Genomic DNA, 25,987 nt, shown 5'->3' with positions numbered 1-25,987 from the left:
GGTAGCTTTATTTTCAATTAATTATTCCTCTTCATACTCTGATATTTTACTATTTCTTATGTGCATAACAGTTACTAAAAATGATGTCCAACTCTCCTAAAATGACAAAAGCACACTTTTTTAGTACCTCTCTAATTAGAAAGAGGTAGCTGATAGTCCCCTACATGTTTGTGTTCCCTGTGCATGAACTAGCTTTAAGTGAGAGAGGTCAGCAGTGAGGGGCTGTCATGTTCAGAGCTCTGCTGAGAAGCAAAATAAATTGATCTGTTAGGTCTGTGCTCTGTCTTAGGAGTCAATCTGCTGGTGGTGTCAGAGCCAGGGCATGATTGTGTAAGGCTAATTTCAGTTTATTATTGTGATGCTATAGGGTGTACAAAGGATTTATTCCCTGGAAAGACACCAAATCTTATGTTGTGACTGATAGGCGGGGGTGGGGAAATCAGAAGTATGGGAGAAGAACAAATCCACTGGCAATATTTTTTTTGTATTAAGTATTTTGATACTTAATAAAAAAAGTTGTTGCCTTTAAAAATTACTAGTTCTCAGTTGTTTCACTTAAAATCACTTCCCATCCTGTCTTTCTTGAAGCTGTCCAGTGCATGGCTGCCACATTACTTCCTGTTGCACAGAAGACTTATCATGCAGTGGTTAATGTCATGCAAATCATTATCCACAATCAGCAACCAGTTACTGAATTTCCACATGTAGTATGGGAACAGGGCTGTGTCATCCTGCACAGTTATTTCTGTAACATAAATGATTTATTTTTTTTCAGAAATATCCCTTTCCTTTAATAAAGAATTGGCTGCAAAGTAGTTTTATGTTCTAGGCAAAGCCATTTAGCAAATGAGAATTTAGTAAAACTTCTTCACCAGTAGGGTTGCCAAGCACTGGGACAGGCTGACCAGGGCAGTGGTTGAGTAACCATCCTGGAGTTATTTAGAAACATGCTGATGTGGCACCCAGGGACATGGTTCACTGGTGGACTTGGCACTGCTGTGTGAATGGTTGGACTTGATGATCTTAAAGGTCTTTTCCAACCTAAACAATTCTGCGATTCCAGGCTCACAACAATAATCTTTAAATTAATACCTCACTTGGCTGCTGATGTTGGAATCTTTAATTGTAAGTTAATGCTCTCTTTCTCCAGTAGGGTCACAATTTTCTGTGTTACCTTTTGTCTAAATAGCCTAAATGCACAGATCTTACTAATTTTAACTGTGATTCATCCCTAAGTTATCATGCTTACAGTATGTATGCTTACAGAGTATCATGCTTACAATACTAATAAAGGAGATCATTTCACCTGTGATTATACCATCAAATAAAAAGGATTGATTCTATCATACACTTATCCCAGCCTCAAACTCAACTTTTCCTTTATATACTGTTAAGTATAGAAATTCTGCACTGGGGTTGGGGAAAATCTTTCTAAAGGAACCAGCCTTGACAGTACCCTCTTCCTCATGCTATTTGGTGCAGGTTGAGACTGGAGATCTGGGAGCTGTATACAAGATCCGAGTCAGCTGTGATCATGTGCCAGGCTTTAGGGGCTGGCATCTGAAGTCTTTTCACTTACAAGAGCTGCATAGGAAACAAGAACTGAACTTTGAGTGCAACTGCTGGCTCACTCTTAAGAGGGGGGATAAGGAGCTGGTAAAAGAATTCCCTGCAGTCACTGAGGACCAGAAAACTTTACCAGGTAAAAGCACCAAGAAGGCATGAACATGTAAATTAACTGCTTGAAAATAAATCAGTGACACAGATATATATAGTGCTTTGTCTGGATTTGATATCTTCAGTGTCTCTGTTGCACCTGTCTTCACACATGCACTGCAAGAATAATGAAATTTATATTTTAATTTTCCAGTTAAGTTGCATATTGGATTTTACAGTTGCTAAGTCTTCTGCATGATTTTAAATAAGAAAAAATGAACAAAAAATTGGACTTTTTAGGGAAATTAACACATTCAAAACCATGGAAATGAGTTGTTCTAGAGTTGCTATAGAATCTATAGAGTGGCTATAGAATATATTTTAGCTTACAAAAGCTTTAGTTGCTGATGTAAGTATCAGAAGTAAGCCTAATTGCACAGAAAGGTTGGGTGTTTTTTCCTAAGGACTACTTTTTTGCCATACTCAAAGTTCTCAGAGATGTCCTTGGAATGTGAAGACTTACAGAAGTCCTGCATTTGTTCAGAAAAGTTAGCAGTTACATGGGATAAAAGTAATTAGAGACATGACTGCTTTGTTAAAATGAAGTTCCAGAAGTTCAGATCCCTGAATACTGAAACCTATTCATGACCTTAAAAGAAAGTATAGTGTTACATTAGTTAAACGTTAATTCTGCAGAACTGTACATTAAAAATGCATTTGAAAAGTTTTGGTTATTCTTTTTGTGTGAGCCTGAATACATATGCAAGTAAATGATCATCTTCAGAAGAAAATCTGATCTGACTGTAGAAATTAATTAATGCAGGATCAATATAAAGGCAAAGACTTTATAGTTTCCTTCTTTAAGTTAATAAGTGCATTTTGTAAATTTTTATGCTTGTATGCCATGTCATGCATCCAGATGTTATGTTGCATCTGTTTCTTATTTAAATTTGCATATCCTTATTCTTAGTCTTTGACCTGTGTTAATTATTATCTATTTCAAAGATAATTCAGTTTTTAATAAGTTTTTAGTTTAGTTCCTGAATTAACTCAAATGAGTTCTTACTTTCTAGATCTTACACAATAAAACAGAGTTGGGCAGAATTTACCTAGATGCATAAGTCTAAATTGTACAAGTCCAATTTCATTCCAATTTCTAAGAAAGTGAATGGAAAGTCTTCATTGAGCTTAGCATGAAGAGATCAGATTCATAAAGAGTAACCTGATTATTTCATTCACTGGGTAGCAGATTCTTTTTGTAGCTGCAGAAATAAAAAAAACCACCTATATTCTTACTAAATATTCTGTGTTGCTGTTTTATTTTAAGTACAGCTTGTACTTAATCATCTTTAATTAAACTTTTTCTTTTCTTTTTGTACAGTCTATAAGTATGTTGTTTCTGTGCATATTGGTGACCGCTGGGGAGCAGGGACTTTTGCAAATGTTTACATCACTCTCTATGGCAAAAGAGGGGACACAGGAGTGAGGAAACTTGATACATCTCTAATGAAAGGCGAAAAATTTCAAAGAAATAAGGTAATGGCACCATACTGCAGTCTTACATGTGCAGGGGTCAGCACTGCATTAAGTATAGCTGAATGCCTGCTCAGAATACATCTGGCTAGATAGGCAAGAATTTGGAAACATTCACAGAATTTATCTTCCAGATATTCACAATAGACCAGTGCCAGTGTTATTTATTTCCTGTACAAGAACAGGATACCCACATGGGAATAAAGGCTTCACATGAGCAATACAGAGCAGATTAGTAGAGAGAACCTCTGTGATCATGCTTCTGACTTCTTCTGTTCCAAATTTAAGACAGAACAGGGAGTAAAAAATTGAACAATCAGTGAAAAATTAATTAGAGAAATTTCCATGAGACTTTTGCAGTCTATGATGTTTCTGAAATCTCAATGCCACTTTGAAATGCCAACTCAATATCAGTAAGTTTAGACAAGAAACAAAAATTCCACTTAGAAAAAGAATGCAAATAAAGCCTGTGTTTCCAGATAATCATTGTAAATAAAATTCTTTTGTGAATTAGACTTTCATTCACTGATCAAGGATATTTGAAAAAACTTATGCAAAAGTGTCCATTGTCAAGGAGAGGCTTAGATTTCTGTGAAACAATTTTATTAGATAATTCTCACAGCACTAGTTCAGGTAAAAGTGGAATCAGTAAGAAACTGAGAGAATTTCTAAATTTCATTTCTATGTATTTCTCAGAACCATGCCTATATACAGAAGGCAGCACTATACTGTCATTATTTTAATTTATGTTCATACATGGATTTATTTCCTAAAATATCTTAATTAATGAAGTTAATTATTTCTGTTCACAATCAGCTGCTGAGTTCTGACTATTATTAGAAAAAAAAGATCTTTTTTGTTATATGAAAGTACTTTCAATATTAGTAGCAGAAAATATGCTTCTCCAATATTTTATTTAAAAGGTAATAGGGACAACACATAGGACTTTGGCAACTACTGTATTCTTTTAGAGATGAGCTTGCTAATATCTTGGTTTTTTAATTGTTTTGACCTCCAGTTTAGTTAGTATCTACTACTGAATTCTTTTATTTGAATCATGGTGTTAATTATATACCTAGACATCGCTGCTCAAACTCCAGTTGTTCATAACTTTCTAACCTTTAGCAGTTACTGTGACATCCATCTGGCCCCTGGCTGGGCCTTATGCAGAATATCTTACTTTCTTACAAAAATTTAGTGGAATATACAATTTTTTTCTTTAAATTTCTCATTTTTACTTATCTTGTTTTTCTGATCCCTTTTCCAATCTGTTGCCATTTGTGTTTACTTGTCTCATGTCTCTCTGCCTTCTCCATTCTGCTTCCCTTCCCATCTCTCATCTTTTACTCTTCGCTTTCATTTTAACTTCCTCCCTTACTCTTCTCAGTTTGCTCCACAATTATTTTCATTTTGTAAGGAAAGCAAAAAAGTCAGGTTTTCTGACTACTGGAGAATAATTTTAAAGCTATCTTGGAGTAAAAACACTCTTTGGATTTTTAACTTTTGTTTAGAACTCTTAATATATATCTAGACTTGTATGATAAATTTTAGATGTCTGAAAGACAGAAATTCTATTAGAACCAAAATCTTATCATAACTGACTGACAGAAAGTGGAAGTATATAGATTTTAATGTAATATGAAATGATTGGTGCAGTGATACATTTTGACCAAACATCAAATGAAATTAAAATGCATGATTAATGATGAATATAGGATTAAATGTTAGTTCTAATCAGTGTGTGCTTCCTTAGATTCAGCAGGGAGATGCAATGTTAAACTTTACAAAGAATCAGACTTTAAAAATTTTGAGTTCTCAGATGACTTCAGGCCTGTATTTTCCCTGAAGTTCAGGTAAAAATTCTGTTTTATTAAGTATTTCCCTGTTTTGCAGGTGGATTCATTTTTGGTGGAAGCTGTTTCTCTGGGTCACTTGCAGAAAGTGGTCATAGGTCATGATGGAGAAGGCTACGGGGCAGGGATGTACCTCAAGATGGTAACAGTCAAGGAATCACAAGATTCAGACAAAGAATGGGTCTTTCCACTGTGGAACTGGCTTGATACTCATCTGGGTTTGTGTGAGACTGTTTGTGAGATTGTAACAGTTGGTAAGTTCTGCAAAGCTGACCTGCCCATTTTTATATACATGTTTGACTACAGCTTATTTAGATGTCTCTAGTATCCTTCTTTTATTGAAAATGTGAATTTTCAATTTGATCTTAGTGTTGTAGCAGAACCACATCTGGTAAGGTCAAAGTTAGTATAATTCTGTCTTCTCAATGTGCTGCATATGGAACACCTGCCTTCCAAATTAAACACAGCACATTTCAATGAGAGATAAACAGCCAAGCTTAGGATGTGCACCTCGTGGGGATAAATAGCTTAAATTTTATGCACTATTTTTTGGCCTAGAATCTCATTTGAAATCTAAAGAACAGTTTCTTCAGTGAAATGAGCCTAGTCTTTACCTGTGACAGTATTCCACAGCACAAAACAGCAGTTCTGGTATGCTTGTTTCTGCTCATTTCACACCTACTACTATGCCATGATTTGCACAAATCTAAACCTGGATGCACTTGGCAAAAGAACACTTACAGCAGGAGCTTTAGTCATTCAGAAGTAGTAAAAGATTTCTTCCTTCAATCCAGTGAAAAGAATTCAATGCAAAGAAAATGAACCACAGAACTTTGTCCAGGGGAAGTAAGACACAAGATGTCCTTGATTCAGTTGTGTGGTTTTTCTGAGTTGCAGAAAGTACATTTTCCTGAGCTGTTCCTCTTCATGAAATCATTTTCACTCTGCCTAGACTGGTTAAAACAGAACTAAAATGAAGAATAACAACAATTAATGGAGAAAAAAAGAGAGGGAGATAGTGATATTGATCTTCTGAGCATCTGGCAAATAACTTTGTGTGTTTATTATAGGTTACCTGCCAGTCTCAGACTATTAAAACACCTATTATTTTGCTAGGCAACATCTGGTGACAAGCAAAGCTCATTAGAATTGTTCATTTTGCATTAGGTGCCTGCATGCTACATATGGCTATATGCTCTTAAATGATAAATTTGCTTTAGTAACACTGATTGCTTTTTAAAGAACAGTTACTTAGACCTCTAAAAGTTGACTGAATATTCTTTTACAAATTACTTCCAAACATGACAGGGAAAATACATTGGCATCAAAAAATGCCATTGAAACTAAATTTTAAACACAGAAAGAACATTAAGCTGCTAAATTCTTCACAAAAAATATAATAAAGATATTGATGTGTTCTTCTTAGTGAGCAGTTGCTATAGATACAACATAACCTGCAAAAAGAGCTTTGTTTGTGTACTGTAAAGGTGGTCAGGCTAGATTATGCCATTATCTCATGCTGTCATCTTTCCTTTCTCTTTGATAATTTTTAAAGGTAGAAGGTCGACTCTTAGTCCTAAACTGCTTGAAATCAACATGAAGTCATCAGGTTTCTGGATAATGGATATCACTGGATCTGATTTGAGTGCTGAAGAGGAGCCAATTAGCCTTTCTTTTATCTTCTACGGCAACCTGAGTCACAAAAAGTTGCCACTTCAAGTCACAGGAAAAGCAATTCAGATCAAAGTACTTCAACCTTTCTCTGCTGCAAGAAAAGCCTACGAATCATGTAGCCAATAATCCACTTAATTCTGAGATAAATTGTTTCTTTAAACTAAGCTACCAAATTGATTTTTGAGTCCTCTGTGTAGTTTGGAACAGATCATCATTTTTGTTTGTAGGTAGCAACACATGAACAATGGTTTTTGAATGAGCAAATTCTCCCAGTGTCTCATACTGAGAATGTTTAAGTGAGTGGATTGGCCCCTTGGTGCACATCACAGTGTATAGCACTGTGGCAGGTACTGATTTACAGGCTTTGTTGATCTCACAAAAATCAGCAATTTGTAAGCATACAATATGCCATGGGATACTGTAGAGCTTAGGGGCTGATGATAGAGAAGGAAGAATCATAAATGAGATTAAATGCACAGAAGGTTAATTTTTCTCTTTTCTCTCTTGTGTAATTTATTCATCCCTGCCATCAGTTTCTCTGAACTGGTTTTTCTAATGTAGTTTCTTTTTTCCACCTGTTATTTATCCTCTGTTCTTTTTTCCTCCTAATTAATTGAATTTTATAATTGAGATAAAGAAATCATTTGTTGTATTTTGATGCTCCTCTTTTCTTTAGTGAAAGAGGAACTAAGCAGACTAGACTAACCACAAACATGATCCAAAATGAGGAGTACCCAGAGGGTTTTTCCAAGCTATTTCCAAGAATCTCTGGTAAATACAAAAAAAAAAAAAGTAGTATGAAGATGGAGGTGCCCTGTCAGAGGAAAGGTTGAAGTCAGGCCACATGGACTGCTACTATCTGGGCATACCTAAAATGAAAGAGCAGGGGAAAGAATCCAAGAAGTATTGAATAGGAAAACACAATTTCTCTTTTTTCCCTTTTTCTTCCTTACAGTGAATTAAAAATATTAATTTTAAACTGCTAATTATAATATCCAAGGCCTCCTCTGCTTTCACCTACTCAAGCAATGGTATGTCCTAGAGAAGGTGCACTATCCCCAGTAGAACTAGATTGGTTTTTTCCCTCAAGTAAGAATGCAAGATTTTAATGTACAACTTCTACGAGCATGAGTGAGGATGAAGGATCTCTTGAATGTTTCCTCAAAACTGGATTAGCTTTCTTTCAAATTTATTATTAATTGCATCATTTTTGTTGTTGTAAGAAATATTTCCAATAGTGTCCAAAGTTTTAAAAATTGGCTAAATCTTCTGTGCCTGAAAATAATCTACTGGATCTGTGTAATATTTATGTACATTGTGCCTTGTTCTGTGTACAAATTTCTGCAGCGACTGCCATTGCTTTCTCCTTAATATCAAACCTCAAGCATTCCGTCTCCTCATTCATGTTTTTAAATCAATTTTGTATTGATTAGAAATTAGTAAAATTGATTAGAAAATAGTACTAGTTTTAAATCTGCCCGAATGTTTTAACTATTGAAATTTGTTCAACTGTTGCATACAGCTGCCAACTACATTTGTTCTGGCACAATTGAAATGAGATCCATTTATCTTCTCTTTCTCCTCACACAGGATGAACTGGCAGGTATTGGCTCAATATACAAAGTCCAGGTAACTGGCCCACACAGTGAGCTAAAACAGCCATGGCACTTAGATTTACTGCATATGAAGCACACAGACACAAAGGAGGAGATGTATTTAGCTTTTGACTGCTGGTTCAACCCCAAGGAAGACAAATGTGTGGAGCTGCCAGCTCTCTATGCAGATCAGGAGCCTTTGCCTGGTAAGCTATGTCCTTTTTTGTTACTGGGGTCAGTGTCTGTCTCTGGAATAACAGTATATCTCTTTGGGGCCAAAAATACTGTGTGAAGATCTCCATAAGAATTAGATATTAAGGAATGTGATGGTTTGGCACATGCATTCACCACAAAAGAGAAATCATTGGTATGAGGATTATGAGAGATGCTCTAAGTGATGATACCAAACACAGTATTTGGCTTCTTTCACATTAGATGATGTTCCAGTTTAAACTCTTGATTATTTATTATCTCCAAATTAATGGTATGTCAGCTGAAGATGAGTACAAAATATCATCTACTGTGTGATACTATTTGTCTCATCCTATTCACAAAGAATTGTATGTGATCTAGAAACAAAGTAAAGAAGGAAAGAATTGCAGACCTCCTGCACAACAAAGATAGAATTTTTAAAACGCCACACAGTTAGCCGGCTAAGGGATATTCAAGAATTTCAATTAAACTAGTGTTTTATTGATGTCAATAAGAAATTCATAGCGCAGCAAGTGATATTCTTCAAAAATACACATGAAGTTGTATGTTTCTCTGCTGTTAGTAGTATATGTGAATGATATGATGCCAGAGATACAATTAAGTGATTTCTGCCAACCACCCCCAACCACTTCCCCTGGAACAACCAATTGTATACTGATAACTTGATCACTAGTACTTAAGGGCAAGCTTCCCATTTATTCAGCTTATTAGAATAAAGAGGATTGATGGAGAGAGTAAAGATCATATATTGAGGCTTTTAGTGCCATTTAAGAGGTTTATTGCTAGAGGCTATAGTGCAAAGAGTGTTCTGCTTAAATGGAAACTAATAGAAAAAGATGGAAGCAGCCCAGAAAAAGAAATAAAATAGACCACATGGACTTTTGCAGGCCGTTCTCTAAAGAGTTTCCTAAATATTTCATCTAACTTAAAGTTGAAACTTGAAAGAAAGTGCTAAGGCCCTTTAAATTTCTGGTTTTGTGTGGGTTTGCATAATTAAAAAAAATTGTCACCTTGCATTCATGTACTGAAAAATCTTACCATTTTAGACGTTCGCCCCATCAGATTCAAAAAACATTGGGTTTTGGATGTAATATATGTTGGATTTACAATCAAGAATATAGGAATTCCAGACCTTATTAAAAGGCCCTATTTCCCTAATTTATTTAAGAAAAAATGAGAAGGATTGTAAATATGAACAATTATTTTCTGACTTCAAACTTGTTAAATTTTTTACTGCATATAAAAAGTACAAAAATTTTAAAAAGTTGAAATTGTAGAAAACACCTCTTAAAGTCTCTATTGTGCTAAGAGCCAATTCGAGATACTGTCTGAAAGCATTATTCTGATATGTAAAGTAATTAATTATTGAGGTGTATTAGAGATATAGGGTGTTTTTCTTGGAAAATTTATGGGAAAAGATATGTGTATGCTCTCTCTCAAAAATTAAACTTTAGATGGGAGTATCTACCAACCTAGAAAGTTTCTCACAAGCCTTTTTATGGAGTCCAGTGATTTACAACTGGAAGTGTATTATCACTTTTATTCTTTGTGGCCCAAATACTACTTCAGTCTAAAATTTCTTCTTTGTTATATTTTGGTTTTATTCATATACACACACACAAGAAATTAATACAAAATAATAATTTAAAAAATTATGTATTTAGTCTCCTATCTTTAATTTACAGGGGTTTTTTTTTCCTTTTTAAATGAACATTAGGTGATTATTTTCAGTTTTGCAATGTGTTGGCTTACATCTGAAAGAGAATTTTTATAAATAGGATTGGGAAGAAACAAAGAATTAAAAGCTTGAACAGAATACCTTGTCTCAGTAGATTTTTGTTGTTTAGGTATGCTGGTCATATGGAACACAATCAGAATGCTCTCAAACTCAGCCTAAAAACTTTTACCCCATTTCCCAGCATCCCCTTTCAGTTATGACTCCTTTCATAGGGGCTACTTTGTATACTTTTATTTCCCTTAAATAGTGGGAAATGAATGGTAAATATTTGCTCTGAATACATTGAGCTTTAAATTATGCATCAATGGATTCAGCAGTTTCAGCTGAAAGCACCGACTCAGCAGAAGCACCACATACATTTCTAAGCTAAGCTCGTGGGTCTGTATATTAATGATTCAAATATTAATGGACAAAAGCAGTAAAAATGTGAGCACTGTGCTTTCTCATCTACCCTCACGGAAGTGGCCAGCCATGATCTTATTCAAACAAAATATTTTGATCTTATTCATACAAGTAGCCTTTTGACTTCAACAAACCTGCTCCCGAGGCCCAGCTACATGGAGGAGGCAACACTCTGAATGAACAATGCAGAAACTTCGTATCCTAACTCCCCTGAAAGCAAAATGCCATTGGCTAAATGCTAACCAAAGTGTCACCTGGACAGCTCATGTGCTTTCAACCATCCGGAACTCCAGAAAGATCAAGTCTGTGTAGCTGCATTGAATTTAATGCAGTTATGTTTTTTTTTACCTGGCAGCACATTTTGAACTCCATTGAAGAAAGGAATGAGATATGTCAGGGCCCCAGGCTGGGAAAACTCATGGTTTACTTTTTATCATCAAATATGAAGTGATACCATCAATTATAAGAATTTCCCCAGTCCTTAGTTTAAATTATTAAAAAAAGAAAAAAATAGTCCCAGGTGGAGTCCCTGAAGCAAATAGTGTTGCAGTGAACAAAAGCTACATTTAAGCAAACAGAATTTCTCAGACATCATCCTCATGAAGTAAAAGGCAAAGATAAATAAATACATTTCAGAAATTTATTGAAATTAGCAAACTTTCATTAGCAGACTTATGCAGCCTTTGTTATTTAATGAATCTTTTTAAATATTAATGTTACAGTCTATACCAACCCACTCTTTAAAACTGTTAATCCTGTTATGGGACCTTTTTATTCTAGAAATAGAAAGGAATAGCTATATAAGATGTCACAATATTTGAATTCAGACCTTTTGATTATAACACTCAACATGAATAGCACCAACTTGTGAAAAGAGCTGTAAGAAAATCTTAAAATAAATATCCTCAGAACACTTTTTTTCCCCTCCTTGTTTTCCTATCACCTACGCATAAAACTAAATGACAGTTTTAGCTTCTGGGTTCATTGAATCATTCTTAAACCTACTGGAACTTTCTCATAATTATAATATTTTTAAAGAATGTACAGTTTGCTTAAATAGAACATTTCTACCTTGGAAAAAATTTGATTGAAGAAGGAAAATATACTGAGAATATCAGATGTTTCCAGGATGTATATTCAGATATTCATGTATCCTATGATGTACATTAGACTGAAATACATGTTTCAGACTTGAATAATGTGCATTTCCATGCTCTCTAGCTTGTACTGTCAGCTGTGAAACTGAAAGTGCTTTGTTTCTGCTTGATTTCATGTCTGTCTAAAGCACCACTCCCCTCCTTTGCACACCAGAGTTGCCTGGGAAAGCAGATATTGTAGAGCCAGTCAAATTCCAGGGAGGGACAGGAGGCAGAGTGAGGCTGGAAGATTTTCTCCAGCATGTAAATGTCACACAGTCTAGATATTGTCTGTGTTTTACTGCTATAGTGATGAAGGCTGTGGGAGAAAGGGCTGATAATTTTTGATAGTCCAACATAGCTCAGGACTTGTAAAACCCTGGATTTTAAGGCTGCTCAGTTCTTAAAAAAAAAGTCTTAGTGTTTGTGATAAAAAAAGTTCAAGAGATAAAACAAATATTTTCAGATAAATTCTTGGTACATGTACATTGCCCATCACCTGCATCCCAAATGTGACTCTGCATTTTACAGTGGAGAAAAATGTTGTCTTTATAAAAATATTAGACAGTCGTGTTTTACAAACACGTGTTGCTACAAGAGCATAGCTTTTATTCTTAGGCTGAAGAAGTAATGCCTGTGGTGGGAAGCAGAGGAACATTTAGACCATCTAAATTTAGACTCTGAGTTCTAGTGTTTATCTCTAGAATGTGTGGGAACCCATCAGAGGTGTTTTCTATAGCACCTGCCTTCCCCTGCTGGCTGCATAAGAATCTCAGTCCTAATATAGCCACCAAAGTTAGATTCCTAAATTGACAGTACCAGCTCATAACACAAATGAGCCCAGATGAACACACTATGCAAATGATACTTACTATTATAATCTGAATTAGAGCACACTACACCAGAAGGAAAATAAAATCTATCCCACAAAAACCTTTCTTATTTTGTCCTGGGGTACTTGTTGTTAAAATGATGTAAGTAATAGTGAATATTGAGATTGTGACCTGCTTCTGTTCAAGTGTTTCCTTGTTCCTTGTTTCCATAGGAAACTCAGGGACTGAAATAGGTCATTTAAAAAGCGAACATAGGAGATTTCCATGAAGTTTCTTTGTCATGAATTCAGTCTGGTCTCATCTGCATCACTTCCCTATGTATTGTGACAAAAAGAGGCAAAGAAGCAGAAGCTTCATATAGGGGACATAGGTGTCTCTGCTAATCTCTGTACTATGACCACAGCTGAGAAACTAAGGAATGCTTTCCCTTAAACTCAAAATTCAGTTATCTGACCTGGATTTGTGGGCCATTATATCATTAATGGCAGGTTCCTTGGAGAATGATACAAAATGTCAGTAGGCTTTTCTATTTATATGTTAAAGCTGATGTTGAAAGAATTTTTAATTCATTATTTTTATTTCATATTAACATATTTTAACTTAAGAACATCATGATAGTACTATGGTCTAAGTAGTGATAAATAAAAATAGAGGCAGGGAAAATCAAAGAAATACTAGTAAATAATAGAAAGAAAAAATTAGACTTCCTGAAGAGGATGCATGTATGACTTTTTCCTTAAGAAGGATTTTCCTACCTTTTATGGAAGAGAGCCATGCACAATAGATCCTGTGCCCCAAACTTATTTTCTTTTCTGGGAGTGGTGTCTGAGCAGAGTAAATCTATGTTCTCTAGATTGCCATCCTGTTATGCAACATGAATATGTTTTGTTTATGTCTATGTCACCAGAAGTGAAGAGACCTTGTTTGGTGGTACAAGAATTGGTTTTTAATGTGGGTGTCAGGCAAGAGGACAAGTGTTTTCTCCTGCTGACTTTTTGGGTTTATTTTGTCTATTTTTTCTGAAGTTGTGGAGTATGAAATCCATTTGCACACGGGAGACTTGAAGAAGGCAGATGCCACTGGAGAGATTTATCTTCGTATACAAGGAGAAAAAAGTGACTCGGGGAAGCGATGGCTTAACTCAAAAAACAGCCTGATCACTTTTGCTAGAGGGCAGGTAAAATAATGAGGAAAAATGTAACTGAATCCATGTGTCTTTTTGTTAGAACTTATATTTTCAGAAAACATTTCATGGGTAGAATATAAAAAATATTAATGTTTTATATTGCATATAACGATTGTCTCCATAGCTAACATATTGTTTTTAAGCTTCATCACTGTTGTGCTATGGTAAAACAGTTAAGGTGATAAATTAATTCTGAATTAGACTAAACTACCTCTAAGAGTTCTGTTGATATTCCAGACTTTTAAGGCCAGGGTGGCATCACTGCTTTATTAAAATATGCCTGTTTGTTAGAAGTGATAATATTTCTTTAGGATAACTCACATTTGTAGCCCCTCCATCTAAAGTAGTCTACGAACTTCTCTTTTTAACTTTCCTGAACACTATCAGCATTCCAAGAAGGCTTTTATTTTTTTTGTTTCAAATTTTTCCACCCACTTCTTGCTCTTTGGTAAACATATTGTTGCTTTTTGAGATTAAATAGCTTTTCCTAGAAGAGTAATTCCTTGAGTAGTTGGCAAAAGAACAAAGTAACTAAAACAGACTTCAGATCAAAAGAAAATATCTCTTTTAAATCAGAAGAACATGTCTAGCTGATACTTTATGAGATCCTAGCGTTTAGAATTTCATCTAGGATTTTTGTTTGTTTGTTTGTTTTAAGGAAATCATTAAATGAAGTACCTGGAAATCTTTTAGGGAGAGTGAGAGAGAGTATTTCACTCTTGCCAGCCAGCCTAGTGCAGTTTCTTCTCTGGTGCAGAAAGCTAGAGAAATGTACTTGATATATGTTTAATTTATTCTTTCCACATACCTGTGTTTATTTTATCTGCTTTTCTTTCTATTTTTAAAGATTCTAGAAGATTCGAGGTTTTTGTATGAAAAGAAACCCAGATCTTAGTCATTATGTCCTCTGTATTTTCTTTCTCCATTGTGGAAGAGAATATGCATGCCCAATGTCATGCTCATCAAGAACTGATCAAACTGGTAGCTCAGAGTTCACAAGTTAAATCTGAAAATAATGACAGGGTAGTAGAGCTCATCTTGTTTGAAGGAGTAACGTAGGAAGTTGTACAGATTAGTGTTTTTGATGATAGTAGATAATAGTCTAGTCAGGCAGCAAGACTGCCTGCTACAATGGATAAGGTATCAGTACAGATACCTTACAGATACAGAAGAGGGACAGATTCCTTTTTCTTTTAAAAGCCCAAACTTTCCCAACCTTTAGAAAACACTTTATTTTATAAGAATGTGTTACATTTTTGCCAAGAATAAAACTTGTAGAGAAAAACCTGAACAATAGCACTTGACTTCTGTGAATACTCATTCCTGTGGAAGTACTACTCATCTGCAAATTCACAAGGATTTTTTTCTGTATAATCCAGATTCTGTGTCACTTTTTGCACAGGCTTGTTCAGACTTGCTAAAGCCTTCCTCTGAAATTCTAAAGGGCTTTTCTATATCCTGGGCTATAAGACCTTAATCTTCTTCTTATAGTAAAGATTTTGAGTAGCAACTCTTTGAGTATTCACTCTGTTGCAGTTCTCTTTACTGCAATTTATTCTCAAATGACACATGCTCTGGTCTTAGTCATTGCTATTTTTTTCTAGATTTTTTTTGACGAATTTTATTCTCACAGACATTGAAATTCTGGAACTGTGAGACTGTGGGAACAATGCAAGGGTTTTATTTTTTTTTTCAAACCCACAAACTAGTCCCCAACTCTTATATTCAAACTTGCATCTTCAAACCAACTTTCCAAGAAAACTGCTTCTGTGTTCAACAGAATAACTCATGAAGTCACATGAAATAAAAGTCTTAGCTGTAGAGAATTAGTTTTGCAGCTGGTTTCTCAAAAGATTAGATGAATCCATTCATAAGTAGTGTGTTTCCAAACCTCATTTCTTCAGGCCCAGTTAAAAAAGCCAATGAACACGCATTTTAAGCAATGTGCCAGTGCACATACTTATGTGAGCTTTCCCAGAGATTATGAAGGTGACTGTTCAAAGAAGATGAGTATATATAGGCAGGAAGGTGAATAAATTATAAAGATTTAAGTTATGGAAAAAAGGAAAGACTCCATGAAGTTTATTGATCATTCAAGTCTGTTGTATGTAGAAAAATTGACCTATTATAGAGATGATTTCAAGGAGACATCCTTATCCCAAAAGCACAGTGGTTGAAATCTTCACAGATACCATTCACTTACTTCCCATTTACATGCCTAATTCCCACTAAATTAACTTTGAATTTTAGGGAAAATGAAATTGCTCCAGATTTTCATAGTTATTAGACATCTAGTATTTATCAGTTTCATTGCAAGTTAGGTTCTGGACCAAAGTAACTTTCAACACACTAGGATTTCTTTATTTAAGTCCACGAAGGTATGGGAAATGAGAATTTTATTGCTAGTGCATGTATCTGATTTTTCCAAAAATAATTCCTACTAAATATAGAGACATTCTGAAAGTCATAATTCATAATATCAACTGGATAAGAAAAGATGAACTATAATACATAATATTTAATTATGAAGTCAAACACAATTAAATGGCATAGATGAGATAAATTTACTTCAATCAAGGTGCAAAACAATGATCCAACACGCCAGGCTAAACTGATAAATACTCAAAACCAGACCCCTATTAAGTTTAAATAAAAATATAATTTTGATTGTTTTCATATTGCAGGTGGATATTTTTAAAATCAAATCTGTATACCTTGGCAAGTTGAATCAAGTTTGTGTTGGATTTAAAAGTCTAAGAAAAGGTTGGTAATTTTTTCGGTTAATGTAAGATAATAATGATGTAGATTATTAGATTTAGGTGACCCTAGTGCTTCAGAAATGTCTGAAATTTAACACAAAAGTGTTTTTTAAGAGATTAGAAAATATGAAATTGATTTCCATTTTCTGCTGTTCATTACTTCTTTTGCATTATATATGTCAAGTATCCAGATACAGCTTGTTTTTACTAAAATCTGCAAGGGATTCCAAGGAAATGTGACAATGTAAAATCGTAAAATTATATATGGTATTGTTCTCCATTGAAGTTTCTATCTTTTTACAAGCAGAGTCAACAAAGCTTTTGTTTTTCATGAAGTGGTATGCCATCATGCTTTTGAAACTTTTGTAAATTTCTTCTTCCTGTACATTTTTAGATGATCGATAAGTCAAAAAAAGGAATTTAGGGCTATATGCTTCTGTGTAAAGATGAGAACATAAAATTGAGAACTAGATTGAGAAGCTGAGCACAGAAGAAAGGCTGTTCTGGCCTCACAGCTTCTTTCCTTCTAATCCATGCAAAATATTTTTTAGGGGATCCTGCATATGTGAGGTTGACTGGCAGATAAAAATTCTTTATTGCTGCAGCATTTTTTCTCATCCTACTGCTGACTCCAAAGCAGCTATTGTAGCTAAAAAAATTTTGCTTATTTCTTGAAAATAAATACCAACAACAAGGAGTATCATGAATTGTTATTTTATTCAATCCTTTGGCTACAATTTTGGCCCACTGTTTTTTAAAGACAACAGAATAGAGATTCTACAGGTATTTTACTCCTGCAGGATAATGTTGATAATGGAAATGATTGTTCCAGAGTATGATAACCTGAGTCTCTTGTTCTTTATTCTTTTCTAAAAAACCTCAAGATTACAAAATGACTCTGTAGGTTAAACTCGGACTCAGAAAAATGGGATGGGAGGCTATTTGCTAGATGGTGACATTAAAATGAACACAAACTTTCATTCACTTCAACAAGACTGGGAGTGTAACCAAGTGTACCAAGACCCAGAGATCTAACTCTACAAATGCCTTGTTTCCAAATAATCATGGTCTCAAATCAAGATAAAATTAGCTGAATTTTGTTCCTTATTATATAGAATGGTATCTCTCCAGAAAGAAAGCTGTGGGTTGAGTGGATTTTCCAATAGTAAATGTCATAGAAGTCTTGATCCTTTTTCCATTAGGACATTGATAATATTATTTCTTATTGGGCTTTCTTGTGTCTAAAGTCTGCATGCAGAAGCCTTTCCATACTTTGAGATGTAATAGATCATTACAGCAAATCTATCTCATTTAATTTAATTTACATGTAATTTAACAAGATCTGTGAAAACATTTACTATTTTGGAGTGTAGTGGAACAGATAGAAACACATACACCTGGCCAATATATTTTCAGAAGTTTTATTTCCTTAATAAGTCTGTCAAAAGAAAACCTTTTATTGATTTGATGAAGGTAGAAACTTATGACTGCATATACAGGATATTTTGTTGCTTAAAAGGTATAAATTAATAATGTCCTGTTTATTTTCAATCAGATGGGTGGTTTTTGGAAAAAATTCTTATAAAAGAAGTCTTCTATCCTTTTTCTACACATGTTTTTTTCCATGATGGATGGATCAATAAACGCTCCAAGGAAGATTATGTAGAAGTTGAAATTCCACTCAAAGGTAATACAAGCAGAAGTGTCCTTCATTCCCATGAATCACTCCTGCATGGCAGAGCAGTTCACGACTGGTATGAGGTTACATCACACAGTAGGAAGAACTTGGCACTGGTACCCCAATGGTGAGGGGCTGGGCCTGGACCAAGGTGAATCCTGCCTTCTGTGAACAAAGGGGAAGAAATTATGCCTGGGATGGAGAAATTGTAAATGGCAGTATTGAAAGATTCTCCTCTGGCAGGACATTTCCTCTCCTTGGAACAATACAAAGAGAAGAGGCATGGCCTCTGTGTAAGTGTGACATGGATCCATGAGGCCACTGGCCTGGTTTTCTACCCCTCCACGGGACTAACATGAGTAATGAGGGGTTTGTGGCTTTGTTGCTGAATTTCCTGTGCTACATCCGGCACTACCAGGCAATACAATCTTTTGGTTTATACTGCCTTATAACAGACATTGTTCTAAATATAGTTTTGCTTTTACTGCAGAGACATCTGTGACATCCCTTCCCATGGAAAATTTAGATGCAAAAAGTAGAGGGCGATGGCAAACATGGATGCACTGCACACAAGTACCAGAAGATGTTCCTAACATTCAAGTTGTTGCATTTGGAAGAAAAGGGAAATCCCCTGCACAGAAAGTTCAAAATCTGAGTGATACTCCCTTTTTGGTTGGTTTCTTTTCTACTTCATACAAGTCTTACCAAATAGTTTCAGTAAAATAAGAATTGTAGTCAATATATATGACTTTATGTGTGCTGGTTGTTTGTCAGAGTTAATGTTTATTCCTCTGTGTAGTAAACAAACACATCTTGGAGAACTTCTCACTTGTGGGCCAAAACATATCACTTAAGAAAAGTCTTTTGAGGAAATGCTAAATATTATGTGAAAAACCTCATTAACTTGAATTAAGTCAGGGGGAAAGAACTGACCTTGAAAATACAGAATTCAGTTGTACATTTCCTCCCTTTTGTTGTGTTGGCCTATGCTCTGGAACCATTTCCCTCAGTAAAAAATAGACATAATTTAAAATACAAATGTGAGTCTGAATTAACTTGCAATCTTAATAGGACTTCCTCATCCTAACACTAACCTCATTGATCAATATTATTACCTGTTGCATTTATCTTGTTTTGGGTTTAAAGTATGCTGAACAAACTGTTCATACAACATATATTTAAATATTATTATTTTTTTTTAACAGTTGACCACTGGTGACATTGGAGATATAACAAAAGTCTCCTTTTTGTTATGTGGTCCATCCTTGAGAAGAGGAATTAAACTCCACAAGGTATTCCAAATATAATACATGTAAACTTGCAATGATTTTCAACATAACAGAAAACAACTTTTTTTGAGACACAGATGGTCTCAGTTACCTGGTATCTACAAATGACTGCCTACAGCTTGCAGACCTCTTTGTGGGTAGCTCAACCTTGTTTGCACCTGCTGAAGTGCATATTGCTATACCTCTTCACTGGTGTGCACACCCATTATACACAGTTCATCCTGCTGATGTTAGGAAATGTTAATTCCTGCATGGAAATACTGATGGTCTCCACAGAGACCAGCCTACCTGTGGAAGCCAATTAAGATAATACTCAGTATCAGTTCTTTGCAATATGGCCACCAGTGGGCCTCAAATCTCTGATTGTAGTTTAATACGTCTTTAAGAATTCTCATAAAAGGGAATGGACTTAATGCTGCCAATCTTAAAATAGAATTAGAATTTAAAAGTATCTTTAATACTTAAACTTGAAGGTTAATTCAAGGAAAAATTGTGCCAATGAGCTCTGCCTATAGGCAAGGGCAAAAACCCCATTGTGGATTAACACTGAATTATTCTGAAGTAAAAGAATGATTTCCTGAACTGTGCCACAGAGTCCCTTAACCCTGCTATGGATTTGAAAGATCAAGGTGATTCCTTAAATGCATAAAGACTCCAGAAACTGTTCTGATGGGAAATGCTAAAGACAGCTGCATTCCAGACTAAAATGTGAATGGGCTTGTGACGCTCAAAGGAATGTTGTGTCTGAATTTATGAGCTCTTGTGGGGATAGAGGAGATGTTTATCTTACATTTTCTCCCCAAATGTGTTCTGTGTCAGTTAATATTGTACTCTCCATTTAGGCTATAAAAATAGAAAGAATAGGTAAGCAAAGCTAATTTCTCATTTCAAATATGCATCTCCACGCCATTTGATAAAGCATTCAAAAATATTTTGACACTACATTTAATATGTCCATTTTGTAATGTAAGGCTTCAGCCTCCAGACCTAGTGGCTCAAAACATGGCAGAAAATTCATAAATGTAATAGTTTGCTTTCTACTTTCTTTTCCAAAACAACTCTATGCAACTGGCTAAGTGATTTTTGTCTGTATTTTCAAATACTTCACAATTATTTAATAATTGGTATATTAGTAGCTATAAATTGTTACAATCTACAAAAAGTCAGTAGGTTGCTATGCACCTTAGTAGTTTCTTGTATGCATGTGCAACCCACAGCACAAGCCGCAATAATATCTACTGCTTTTGACATTAATATGCTTATAATATCTAATACCAATTTATTAGTCTATTTATAAATTAGTTATTCATGGAAGCATAGTCTAAAATGTAACAAGTTGGTCTCACTCTAGTAAAATTCTTACAATGCAGAAAAAAATAGAGATGTTGTATAGAAAAAGAAAAATTACAGGCAGCTGTCAGGATGCATAAGCTTACTATGAATCAGTGGTCAAACCCAGCCCCAACAAAATAAAATTACCTTCTTTGATTTCTTTTTAAGTGAAAGAAATAATATTCAGAGTTCCAGGAATTTCTCAGAAACACAGATGAAAGTGCAAAAAGGAGATGAAATCCCTACATTCGTTTTGCTACTCTGTCTTCTCTACTTTCGTGTTTACAGGGTTATTCCAAGTACCAGAATTTTTCCTGTTATCTCCTACAGTTTTCTGCAAAATTATGTAGTCAATTATATAACCTTAGCTAAAATTTATGTATTTTCTGTAAATTCTGAAGATTTATGTACTACAGAATGAGTAGCTATTTCTTGCTCAAAAAGAGCAAGATATTTCCTAAATAGATATTTCCTAAAATAGAATACAAACCCATTTTTTACATTTGTTTAGAATATAGAAACACTATATGATTTGAAGATTAAGTTCACACTTAGATGTAATCTTAGAACTGGCAAGAATTTTTCAGGTATGTTTTATTTTAAGGCCAAAGTCTGCATAAATCTACACACCTCATTTTTATGAATCCACTTTCTGCAGGCTGTCTGCCTGCATATGCAGGTAAACCTTAGTGCAATTTTATGACAAATAGGAGTTTGTGATATGTATTGATATTTGGGGTTGCACATATTGATAAAAGTTAGTGGGAAATATTTTTGTATAAGAAGTTGTTATACATTTAATATAAAAGATTTTGTTATTGCACATGAAAAAAAACCCCTATTTTTTGTAAACAATGGGCTGCAATTTTAGTGGAATTTAACGCCACCTAAATAAATCTAGATTTTTTTCAAGTAATTAATGGTTTAAGTCTGGAAATGGTTATGGCTTATTGTTTATTTTCATCTGGAAGCCTTGTGACTGATCTTGTAAATCACTGGACAGAAAGAATAAGCAGTAATGTAAAATGTTAGGTCATTGCTTTTCTAAGAACTCAAGAGCAACTTAGTCTGACGATATTTATGAGAGCGGAACTGTCAAATTCCCAATAATTTAGTTTATCTCATTCAATTATATAAATATTTATACATCTCAAAGCTTGTAGTTGAAACCTGTGTGAGGAAATCTGTACTCAGGATTTCCAAGCACTTGTATGTTTATTCTGTATGATGAACACAAAGTTTTGCTGTTGCACTGCTGTCAGTACTGGAAAGAAGCAACCACAATAATTTTGAGAATCCTCACCTAGGAATTCCAATTACTTACTGTCCTCATGAAATTAAGTTTTTGTTTCTTTTTGTTTCCTTTTGCTTTAAATGTCTTGGATATGCTATTTCTATACAAAGAGATTCTGAAGACTAAAGAAACCGTTTCCTCAACCTTGCAGTCATTGGCTATTTATGAAGTTCTATACTGCATGTAATAGTTACCACAAATGTTTCTGCATAAACTTGATAGATTTTATAACCTGACCTAGGGTAGAGTGTGTGATCTGAGTTGACCTCCTGTGAACCTGATTTACACCTTGACCCTCTCAGCAGAGATATGTGAGCTCCTAAGGCTGTGCTTCAGCTGGTTTGGATGTTCTAAGTCCACACACTTGGAATCTAATTTCTTCACTCTCCAATAAATACTTAAAGCCAAGTAGAATGAAGCTGGACCTAAGCTTGCCCATTCTATTGAAATTCATTCTTCAAACAACTTATTTCCACCGGCAGCCCTGAAAGCCACTGGACACCTAATTTCTGCCAACTGTGAAAATCCTACCTGAGATATAGCAAGACTCATTTAAAGAAATAAAAAGTAGCAAAGCAAATGTTTTTGCAAAATGGGCATATGCTACTAAGATTGATGTAACTGTATTCATTCATTTGACATTCTGAAATTGCAAACACATACAGGTCAATTTAAGCTGAATCTCTCATTGGTTCTTTACAAATGGGTCCTATACTTGTATTGATATGCAATGAAGAATACACCTATAAACATCCAGCTGCAGAATTAGCAGCTTTAAGAAGCTGGTCTAACTGTTATAGAGAATCAGATAGCTGTTATAAAGTGTGTGCAGGAGGAAAAAATGGATAAAAGGGCAGTTTCTATTGGGATGGAAACAGGAAATTAAATAATTCAAATAAATTAATTTCTTTCTCTGATTCTGCCTACAGCTTCAGCTGAAAGACCTGGACACTAAACAAGAGTTGACCTTTCACACTGAAGCCTCATGTCTGTTTGGAGAAGATGGATCTGAGACTGTGACAGAGCTTGCTGCAGTCAGGCCAGACCAGTCACCACTCAGGAGTATGCTATTGAAATAAAAAATAAATACATGAGTAAATGCATGCCCAAATACAGGATTGTAAACTGCCTAATAGGATGAACACAAGGCACAAGATTGCCAAGCATTTTATATATATTAAAAAACCACTCAAAATTACTTTTAACTATTTGTTCAATAAACTGTGGGATCAGAGAATCACAGAATCACTAGGTTGGAAGAGACCTTCAAGATCACTGAGTCCAAGCCATGCCCCAGCACCTCAACTAAACATGGCACCTAGTGTCACATCCAACCTTTTTTTAAACACATCCAGGGATAGTGACTCCACCAACTCCCCAGGCAGACCATTCCAGTATTTTATCACTCCTTCTGTAAAATCTTTTTCCTAATATACAACCTATATTTCCCTTGACCCAGCTTAAGACTATGTCCTCTGGTTCTGCCAGTTGCTGCCTGGAGAAAGAGACCTTTCAGGGAGTTGTAGAGAGTGACAAGGTCACCTCTGAGTCTCCTCTTCTCCAGGCTAAACACCCCCAGCTCCCTCAGTCGTTCCTCACAGGGTTTGTGTTCCCAGCCCCTCACCAGCCTCGTTGCCTCCTCTGGATGTGCTCAAGCCTCTCAAACTCCTTCCCAAACTGAGGGGCCAGAGCTGGACACAGCACTCAAGGTGTGGCCTCACCAGTGCCCAGTACAGGGGCAGAATGACCTCCCTGCTCCTGCTGGCCACGCTGTTCCTGATGCAGGCCAGGCTGCCCTTGGCCTTCTTGGCCCCCAGGGCACACTGCTGGCTCATGCTCAGTCAGCTCTTGATCAGCACCCCCAGGTCCCTTTCTGCCTGGGCACTGTCCAGCCACACCATCCCCAGCCTGTAATGTTGCAGGGGGTTATTGTGGCCAAAATGCAGGACTCGGTACTTGGACTTGTTCAACTTCATCCTGTTAGACTCTGCCCATTCATCCAACCATTCCAGGTCTCTCTGCAGAGCTCTCCTACCCCCCAACGGATTGGCACACACTCCCAGCTTAGTGTCATCTGCAGATTTACTAATGAAAGACTCAATCCCCTCATCCATGTTGTCAATAAAAATATAGAACAGAACTGGCCCCAGCACAGACCCCTGAGGGACACCACTGGTGACAGGCCCCAGCTGGATGCAGCACCGTTCACCATCACTTTCTGGGCCCGGCCATGCAGCCAGTTCCTAACCCAGCACAGAGTGCTCCTGTCCAAGCCATGGGCTGCCGGCTTTTCCAGGAGTGTGCTGTGGGAGACAGTGTCAAAGGCCTTGCTGAAGTCCAAATAGACAACATCTACAGCCTTTCCTGCATCCACCAGATGTGTCACCTGGTCATAAAAAGAGACCAAGTTGGTCAAACATGACCTACCCCTCCTAAACCCATGCTGGCTGGATCTGATAACGTGGCCATCCTGTAAGTGCTGTGTACAGGTATCTAGTTAAAGCACTTTCTTCTGTTTTAAAACAACTGACATGTATTGTTTTCACTAGAATAAGTACCAATTTGAAAGTCTGAAAAATGAACAAAGCCCAGTTAGTATATTTGCATGGCAGTTTTCAGAAAATGAGTGATTTACACTTAATGAGGGATTAATTCACAGATTACAAAAAGGCAGGTGTGAAGTTGTAATGGCATGAATCACAAGGAGAAAATGCAGGGTTTTTAGGTTTTCTTCAAGCCCTATTTCTACCCCTGAAGCCATATTTCATTTCATCATTGTACTTAAAATATGATATCTTCCTTTGTTCAGATTACATTTTATGAAATATGTAGAAAAGAATTCTCATTCATTACACTGTGAACAGAAGTCTTAGTTAAAATATTTAAACCTTTTTGCATGTAATATCTAACTGGAGGCTAGACTGCAAATGGAAATATATCTTAAGAGTCTGTTATAACATTTAATTCTTCACAGAACCCATTAAAAATCCTCTGTCATGCTGCCTGAAGGAATATGTACTGTATAACTCATCAGACAAAAGTCATGGCAAGCCATCCTTTGTTGTGAAGAATAATAACAATGCTTGTATAAATAGCTGAGCCATTTCTGCTGAACACATTAAATAATGTTGGCCATAATTCTCAAAATATGAGATTTAAACAGAGGTCAGTTGATCCAGAACAAAAAGTGTCTTTCATAATCTATGTCTGTGTTTTTTCCTTGGTAAAATGTTAGAGTTGGTAAATCCTAACTAAATTTAAGACCTTTAATTCCTACTAGAATTCCTGTTTTTTTTTTTTTTACAAAGCATAATAAAATCAGCCTGAGTCTTTCAGGTGATTCCAGAATCCAGAAGTTGGGTATTTTCTCCTTCTGTAATGCGAGCATGGATTCTTGCATTGATTCATAAAAGACATTTCATCCCTAATGCTGTAGTGTGTGCTGTGAGATAGCTAGCAATCCATAGGAAACTCAGAAAATTGATGTCAATTCCTATAACTTAATTCCTTGGTGTTGAAATTAATCTTGTACCTAAAATGTATTGGTTTATAATGTTTGGTAATTAAATTGCAAATAATCTCATTTGGTAATGTCTTGTGTCACTGATTTTTCATGGCAGAAGTCCTTTACTTCATCAATGTCCATACAGGAACACTTCCTGCATCAGGAACTGATGCAGATGTATTTATTACAGTATTTGGAGAGTGGGGAGATTCCTGCAAAAGGAGACTTGGGCACTCACATTTTGAAACAGGGCAGGTTAGTACTGAGTAATTTTCCTTACATGTTTTTTTTAATGTATTTAATTTTATTAT

General features: G+C 35.6%; 1 protein-coding gene across 1 annotated transcript in view; it reads left to right on the top strand.

Annotated features, from left to right (window-relative positions):
* Positions 1-25,987, top strand: part of LOC128942654 (lipoxygenase homology domain-containing protein 1-like) — a 113,108-nt gene that overhangs the window by 41,380 nt on the left and 45,741 nt on the right. The window contains 12 exon segments of the mRNA XM_054285243.1: positions 1,483-1,702; positions 3,038-3,192; positions 5,083-5,296; positions 6,598-6,788; positions 8,307-8,517; positions 13,659-13,810; positions 16,504-16,582; positions 18,134-18,265; positions 18,747-18,928; positions 19,462-19,548; positions 23,101-23,233; positions 25,792-25,931. Coding sequence (XP_054141218.1) covers positions 1,483-1,702; positions 3,038-3,192; positions 5,083-5,296; positions 6,598-6,788; positions 8,307-8,517; positions 13,659-13,810; positions 16,504-16,582; positions 18,134-18,265; positions 18,747-18,928; positions 19,462-19,548; positions 23,101-23,233; positions 25,792-25,931 — 1,896 coding nt within the window.

This window comes from Melozone crissalis, unplaced genomic scaffold, assembly GCF_028551555.1.
Source record: "Melozone crissalis strain CALT ecotype California unplaced genomic scaffold, PUWL_Pcris_2 ptg000042l_1, whole genome shotgun sequence".
Lineage (NCBI taxonomy): Eukaryota > Metazoa > Chordata > Aves > Passeriformes > Passerellidae > Melozone > Melozone crissalis.
The sequence above is the reverse complement of the archived record's forward strand: the minus strand, read 5'-3'. Positions and strand labels throughout refer to the sequence as shown.